Source organism: Octodon degus, unplaced genomic scaffold (assembly GCF_000260255.1).
Source record: "Octodon degus isolate 3935 unplaced genomic scaffold, OctDeg1.0 scaffold00050, whole genome shotgun sequence".
NCBI lineage: Eukaryota > Metazoa > Chordata > Mammalia > Rodentia > Octodontidae > Octodon > Octodon degus.
The window spans coordinates 11,094,654-11,102,834 of NW_004524626.1; the positions used below are offsets into that span (position 1 = coordinate 11,094,654).

General features: G+C 52.3%; 1 protein-coding gene across 1 annotated transcript in view; it reads right to left on the reverse strand.

Moving 5' to 3' along the window:
* Tspan16 (tetraspanin 16) overlaps positions 1-6,378 on the reverse strand; it is a 16,855-nt gene extending 10,477 nt beyond the window's left edge. Inside the window, exons 1-3 of the mRNA XM_023716925.1 lie at positions 6,273-6,378; positions 4,052-4,249; positions 968-1,042 (exon numbers count right to left, since the gene is read on the reverse strand). Coding sequence (XP_023572693.1) covers positions 968-1,042; positions 4,052-4,249; positions 6,273-6,341 — 342 coding nt within the window. The 5' untranslated portion in view covers positions 6,342-6,378. The remainder of the gene's footprint in view (positions 1-967; positions 1,043-4,051; positions 4,250-6,272) is intronic.
* Positions 6,379-8,181: the final 1,803 nt, after the last annotated feature.

Genomic DNA, 8,181 nt, shown 5'->3' on the forward strand with positions numbered 1-8,181 from the left:
CCCTTGCCTTGCCAGGGAAGCGCTTATTCCACTGAGCCATCTCCCCGGCCCACCCCCGTGCTTGCTTGAGCTTGCCTTTCTGTAATCAGCCCTTCCAGAAAGGCTTTGGACAGTGTTTTGTTTTGTCCCCTGCAGAGGTGATAGAGTTGCATCTTCAACATCCACAGACTCAGGGGCCGGGGAGATGGCTCAGTGGAATAAGCGCTTCCCTGGCAAGCGCAAGGGCCTGAGTTCAATCCCCAGTTCCGCAAAAAAAAAAAAAACCAAAAAAAAAAAAAAAAATCCACAGACTCAGAAAATGCCTCTCCCTCCCACCTCTTTCTTCCAGCCAAAAACTCCCTCCCACACACACCAGCGACTATTCCTGGTTCCCGTGTCCCTAAAGAGAGACTGGATGTGAGTCAAAGAAAGGGACATTTGCATTCTTTTGCTCCTCGCCTGAAACTGCTTGCATTGTTCTGCATCCAGCTCCTGTTCTGGACAAGAACAGCAGGGGCCCCAAGGCTGTATATTTTCTTTCTTTTAATTTAATTTTATATTTTTAAATCTGTGTGTGTGTGTGTGTGTGTGTGTGTGTGTGTGTGGCCAGCTCAGCCCACCAGGGGGCGGGGCTGGCTGGCATGTGGGGCTGGGGGATTGAACCGCGGTCCCTGATGCCTTGCTAAGCTTGTTCTAAGTAGGTGCTTTAGACCACTGAGCCATCTCACCAGCCTCTGCTGTACATTTTCTTTCGTCTCCTCTTTTTCCTCCCATACTGGGGAAGGGGGGATTGAACTGTGCGGACCATTGAGCCCCCACCCCACCCCCTTTAATTTTATTTTGAGACAGGGTCTCTCTAAGTTGCCCAAGCTGGGCTTAAACTCGAGATCCTCCTGCCTCAGCCTCCTGAGTGCTAGGGTAACGGCGTGACCGTGATGCCCAGGACCCATTCCTTTCCATCACTGCTGGGTAGATGCTTCAGACTCACCAGTGGGAAGAAAGCCAGGACCACCGAGGCCACCGTTATCTGCACCACGAGAATGACAACCATGGCCATGAGGTACTGCAAGACATGGGGGGACAGAGGGGACTGGCAGCCTCCGGGCTGCATCCTGCCCTTTCACCCCTCACCACTGCTCCAGCGCAGAAGGCCTCCCACCTTTGAGCCCAGCCCTGTGGCTTCGCATATACATGGACAGCCCCTGGGGCAGTTGGGGCTGGGTCTCTAGTTTGGAAGGTTAGAAGGAAACTACATGTTTGTGATCCTGGCCTTCTGGTGGCTGAGGCAGGCGGATCGCAACAAATTCAAGGTCAGCTTGGGCTACGTAGTGAGTTCAAGGCCAGCCTGAGCTATGTAGTAAAACCCTGACTCTAAAAGACTGCCAGAAAAGAAGCTGGAGATATATATATATATATGATTTTTTTAATGTATTTAGTACAGGGTCTACAGGGTCTCACTACACAGATTGGACTCATAGTGATCCTCCTGTTGTCAGCCTCCCAAGCGCTGGCCACCTTGCCCAGTCTCAGTCGCCATCTCAGAGTGCCTTTGGGGCGGAGCAGGCACAGCACCCCGGGAACTGAACCTGGTTTCTGCTGCCCGTCCAGGCGCTTTAGTCCACGGTCAGGGCTGGCCCATCAGAGCCCCAGTGGGGTGGTGGAACAGAGCCCGCCTTTGCGCAGAGGTCAAGTCAAGGCTGCTCGAGAACAAGCAAGACACGGCAATCACAGTGTCCTAGCTGCAGGACCCTGCTTGGAATTTTCCCTTCCTGAAGTCAGTCATGACATCTACTCCCTTTCATGGCCACCGCCCTCTCTCCATGTTGGTTCTTAAGAATGTTTAATGCAGTGAGGCATAAATTGGACCATGAAACCATTTCCTCTCACAGTTTTGGCTGTGAACTGCATTTGCATTGTGTTGATCTAGCACTCCCAGTGATCCTCCTGCCTCAGCCTCCTGCGTGCTGGGACTGCAGGGGTGCAGCGCCACCATGCCTGGCTGCTTTTTTTCTTTTTTATAAATTCCTCTATGTTTGTAGCACATCCTGGCCACGCCACCTGGGAAGGCGGTAGGTATACAAAACACATCTTGAGGCTTCATTCATCCCCTCCTCTTCTTGCTCCTTTTCCCATTTGCAAAAATCTGGCTGCTTAATTCCTACTATCCATCTTCTGTTTTGCTCTTGAAATCACCTCCACTCTGGGGTTCTTATAGAAGAGAAAGCATGTGGGCTGGGGAGATAGCTCGGCAATCTAAGTGCCTGCCTGGCAAGCGCAAGGACCAGGGTTTGTTCCCCGGTACCGCAGCCACTGAAACCAGGCATGGTGGCGCACACCTGTCATCCCAGCGCTTGGGAGGCGGAGACAGGAGGGTCACTCCGAGTCTGAGCTCTGTCCTGAGACCACGTACCAAACGCATAAATGAATTCTTAAAAAGATTTTAAAAATTTGAAAGTAAAAGGCACGCTGAGACCCCATCTTGCAACCCTCCTCAAGAAATAATAAACCCCGGTGGTCCTTGCCGCTGGCCGTTGCAGCCACTGTGGAAATCAGTGCGGATAGGCTTCAGGAAGCTGAAAGGAGGAACTCCGCGCAACACAGCTGCTGTCCCTCGAGGCCTCTTACCACAGCAAAGTTGAAGACATCCTATGTGCACCCATGTTTATAGCAGCACAACCTTCACAGCTAACTCCTGTTTTGTTTTGTTTTTTTTTGGTGGTACCAGGGATCGAACTCAGAGTCTTGCACTTGCCAGGCAAGCACTTATTCCACTGAGCTATCTCCCCAACCCAACAGCTAAGTCTTGGAAGCAGCCCATATGTCCATCCAGGGGCCGGGGAGATGGCTCAGTGGAATAAGCGCTTCCCTGGCAAGCTCAAGGACCTGAGTTCGATCCCCGGTTCCACCAAAAAAAAAAACCCCAAAACCATATGTCCATCGAGTGGGTAAAGAGTGTGGTGTTCATAAACAAAGGAGTACTACTCTGCTATAAAGAAGGATAAACATTCAGGTGTAGGAAAATGGTTTCCTCATCTGGAGGCCATAATGTTGAGTGAAATAAAGGGCACGCACACCCACCCACACCCCACACACGCTTCAGTATCACACGCTTCTCTGATATGAGGCACTGGACGTATATATTGTTTGTTTAGTTACTTTTTACGTATTTGCTACAGGGTCTCATTTCACAGCTTGGACTCACGGTGCTGCTCCTGTCTTCAGCCTCCCCAGGGCTGGGATCACAGGCATGCACTGCCACACCCGTTCTTGGTGGCTAGCTCAGTGCGCCCGGGGTGGGGTCAGCATGGCATGTGGTACCAGGGATCGAACCCCGGTCCTTGCGCTTGCCTAAGCAGGCGCTTAGTCTGCTGAGTTATCTCACCAGCCCTAATTCAGCTATTTGAACCAAAATCTGCTTCTGTAGCTCAGGCTGATCTTGAACTCACTGTGTATCCCAGGCTGGCCCCCAATTTATGGTGATCCGTCCTCCTGCATCAGCCCCCCAAGTCCTGGGATTACCAGCCCACTTGGGTCTGAAGTTTAAATAATATAAAGAGCAAAATAAAAGATAACAGAAAAGAAGAGATAGTTATTTTTGTTTTGTTGCAAATGGACAGAAAGCCAAGAGATGGAGGGGGAGGTGGACGGAAGGAGAAAAAAAGTTAAAAAAAAAAAAAAAGACATATGATGTCTATGCACCATCTCCCCACAGTGAACATGATCACTACACACTGCAGACCTGGATTTAAAATGTTTTAAAGAGTGCACCTGTCAGGCCGGGTGTGGTGGCGCAGGCCTGTCGTCCCAGCACTTGGGAGGCTGCGGCAGAAAGATCACCAAAAGTTGAGGCCGGCCTGGGCTACAAAGTGAGCTCAAGGCCAGCCTACACTACATCTTGAGACTCTGTCTCAAAAACAAAAATGAAAATACAAACAAAAGAAAGAGGGCACCTGTCACCATGAACCGAGACACCGTGAGCACCGGACACAGTCCACAAGAGTCTGTAAGACACGCGATGAGGGACTTGGATGCGGCAGGGGTGGTCTGAGGACTGAGTACGGATCCGACTTACAAGCAAGAGGCTTCCTCGGCTCGCTCTCTTTGCACCACACCACCCAAGCAGGGCCAGCAGCACCGCCACGCAACCCAAGCCCAGGTACAGGTGGCCGATGTGCAGGTGGTGCGTGGACGCTGGCCCCAGGACCTTCGTCAGGGCGGCCTCTCCGTACTTGATACCAATGCCCAGGCCAATGAGGATCACGCCGGACGCCTTTAGAACAGAAATGAAAGGAGGAAAATGTTTCATACACAGAGAACTCTAAGGGCTGGGGAGATAGCCGAGTGGCTTACATGCCTGCCTGGCAAGCACAAGGTCCTGAGTTCAATTCCGGGTACCAAAAACAAAACAAAAAACAAAGAAGGGCTGGCAAGGTAGCTCAGTGGGCTAAGCACCCACTACTGGGGTTGGATCATCGGTACCACAGTCTATGCCAGTCCCACCCCTAGGCACACTGTGCCTGCCACCCAGACCAGGCATGGTGATGCACGCCTGTAATCCCTGCATGGGGGAGGATGAAAACAGGAGGATCATTATGAGTCTAAGCAGCCTAGGGAGAGCCTGTACCAAGTAAAAAAAAATAATAATAATATTTAAAAAAAAAAAACATCTTTTGCCAGGTGTGGTGTCACACACCTGTCATCTCAGCACTCAGGAGGCTGAAGCAGGAGGATCACCATGAGCTCAAGGCTAGCCTGCACTACATAGTGAGTTTGTTTCAATAGTAATAACAGCAAAAAACAAGAACAAAAACAAAAAACAAAACAAAAAACTCCTTGAGTAAAGGGTAAAGAAAAGCAAAAGCTGATAAAAATGAGCAAAAATGTTAAGAAATGATAATAAAAAAAAAAAAAGATAATACCAGAATTGGCAGTGATGTGGGAACATTCTCATAATTGCTACCAGGCAAGAATTCTGGGCAGGGTGGGTCAGGAGGCCACTTTGAAATTTGCATTTAAAACTGTAAGCTGCCAGGCATGGTGGCACACGCCTGTCATCCCAGCCCTCTGGAGGCTGAGGCAGGGGAATTGCTTTGAGTCCAAGGCCAGCCCAATCTACATAGTGAGTTCAAGACCTGCCTAAACTACACAGGGAGACCCTCTCTCAATCAACCAATTAACCAGTCAATAAATAAAACCCTAAAGGTTCTGTCAGATTGCTGCTTTTTTTTTTTTTTTTCCTTGTTTTTGTTTTTGTTTTTGCAGAACCGGGGACTGAACTTGGGTCCTTGTGCATACCAGGTAAGCACTTATTCTACTGAGCCATCTCCCTGGCAGGGTTCTGTCAGGCACAAAGGCACACAGGTGTAACTCTAGCTACCCAGGAGACTCAGGCAGGCAAGCTGCAAGTTCAAGGGCAACCTGGGAAAATTAATGAGACTCTATCTCAAAATTTAAAACAGTAGGCCAGGAATATAGCTCAGCGGTACAGTGCTTGTCTGGCAAGCATGAGGTCCTGAGTTCAATTCCTAATACCACCCCCCAATTTAAAAAAGCTAAAAAGTTAAAAATGGTGAATCCTCAGCACTAAAAGTACGTTTTGAGGCAGTCATGCCAAGTTAACCAGGCTAGGCTTGAGCTGTGATGCTCCTGCCTCAGCCTCCTGAGGCCACCATGCCAGCACACCTGGGTCTTCATCTTATTCTAAAATGAAAACAGTTCTTGAGCAGTGGATATTTGAAACTAATTTTTTTGCATTATAAACGTGTAATTTTTTTTTCATAATTTTAACTAATTTTATACTAAGAAAAATGTTTAAAAATGTTTCTGAAAAATGTAACAATTGGGGCCAGGGGCTCTGTGGCATAAGCACTTCCCTGGCAAGTGCAAGGGTCTTAGTTCAATTTCCGGTTCTGGGAAAAAAAAAATCAAAAATTAAGAAAATACAGGGCTGGGATGCAGCTCAGTGGCAGAACGTGGGCTTCACACGTGCGGGAGGAGCTGGGTGCCGTCCCAGGGCGAAAGGAAAAAGAAAAGGAAGGAAGGAACGAAGCATGGATGGAGGGATTAATTTCCTAAAACCCCTGCTTCCTGGGTCACTGCACTCCGGGAGGCCTGCCCCGGGTCCCAGCGCGCGCGTGGCCGACGTCCCCGCCTCTGCGCCCCGGCAGCGCGGCTCCTGGGCCGGCCTGCCCTACATTGCCCGCTCTCCCGGGAGCCTAGATCCGGAGCCGATCTGGACCAGTTTATTTCTGGCTTCCAGGGAGCGGAGCCCGCGCCGGGGGCGACACACTTACAGCCACCAGGCCGTTGAGCAGCGCGAGCAGCGACCGGAGGGAGGCGTAGGGCGTGCGCGGCTCAGCCATGCCAGGCGGGCGGCGGCTGCGTCCGCATCTCCCCGGCCGCCGGCGGCTGCTGCTGCCCGAGGCGCCGGGCTCCGCGGGGGGCGCCGAGCTGACCGGCTGCGCCCGCTGGCTGCCGGCTGCCTGCTGGCTCCCCAGGGCCGCCTGGAGACCGCCCTGACTCAGCCATAGCCTCTTATCACATCACAATCTGATGCCAGCGAGACAGGTGTCCCACGCTGTCCCCTGTCGCCTCCTCGTCCCCCAACAGGCTACACAGGGGACAGAGAAGAGGCATGTGGTAGCCGGGCATGCTGGCGCACGCCTCTCATCCCACCACGCGGAGGCTGAGGCAGGAGGTGCCCCGTGAGCTCCAGGCCAGCCTGGGCTGCACATTGAGTTCAAGGTCAGCCTGAAATACATCGCAAGACCCTGCCTTAAAAAAACGCAACAAAACAAAACAGGGCCTTTTTCGATATAAAAACCCTGAGCTGGAGAACTGAGGGCTCGAAAATGGGGGCGCAAAGGCGCATGGGAAAATGTGGGGTGCAAATAAAGATGTGAAATCTGAGGTCAAGTGAGTGCAAATGAGGCTAGAGGGCGAGAGCAGACAAAGAAGTGGGAGGTGGAGAGCACAGTGTAAAGAAGCCTGGGGACACGGGGAAAGCGTGGATGACCGTGATGCAGAGCACAGGAAACGCCAAGGGCAGGGCGGACTGGACAGCGGAACCTTAACCCACGGCCACGCCCCTCGCCCATAGACCACGCCTTCATGACACGCCCCCTCGTCGGCACCGCCTCTCCGCGGCCTACTCTCGTTCGGTCCCGCCCAAGTAGCCCCGCCTTCCTGATGACACTTCCTTGGCCCCGCCTCCCTCCGAAGCACCACTCATCTCTGGCCCCGCCCCTCCGCGACTCCGCCAGAGTTGGCGTACAAAATCTCAGTTTAGATCCCAGCTTCGCGCGCCGCTTGGCGGCCGCTAGTGGAAGCGCATCCTTGTCTGAGGCCCCTGGGCACTGGGGCGTGCCAGAGCCAGTGTTGGCCATCAACGTGAGGATGTAGAACAGAAGCAACACTCCTCGTCCTGCCCCGCCCCACTCCACTCCCACCCGCTCAGGGAGCAGGGACAAGCTGCGCAAACATCGGAGGACGCAAATACCAGACAAATTCCCAGAGCATTGGGAGTCTGGGGGCTGCCCAGGAGCAAAGACAAAACCAACAAGCAGCAGGCAGGCCCGGAGTGGTCATCCCAGCACTCGGGAGGCTGAGGCAGGAAGATCGCTGCAAGTTCGAGGCCAGCCTAGGCTACATAGTGATTCCAAGGCCAGCCTGAACTGCATAGCGAGACCCTGTCTAAAAGAATCCAAACCAAACCAAAAACAAAATTCCTCAGCTCCATGTAAGGCCTGCCCAGGCAGCCATGAGCAGAGGGCCCCAGGGGGCCGATCCTGCAGGGCTGGGAGGACTGGCAGCTGAGAGAAGAGTCTTACTGAGTATGCAGGGGAGGGCGAGCATGCTTGAGGGCCTTCTGTGCCTTAGCTGCTGCGGGTCTCAGAGCAGAATTTCCTGATTTGGTGGGGGGCTTGAGACAAACTCTCAGTACAGTCTTGTTTGTTTGGCTTTGGCTTTGGTTTTTTTGAGACAGGGTCTATGTAGTACAGGCCTGGCCTCAACTCACAACGATCCTGCAGCCTCAGATTCCCAAGTACTGAGATCACAGGCATGCATTACCATGCCCAACTTCAGTATGTAGTCTTTTTTTTTTTTAATTTTTTATTTATTTGTGTGTGTGTGTGTGTGTGTGTGTGTGTGGCCAGCTCAGCCCACCAGGGGGCAGGGCTGGCTGGCATGTGGTGCTGGGGG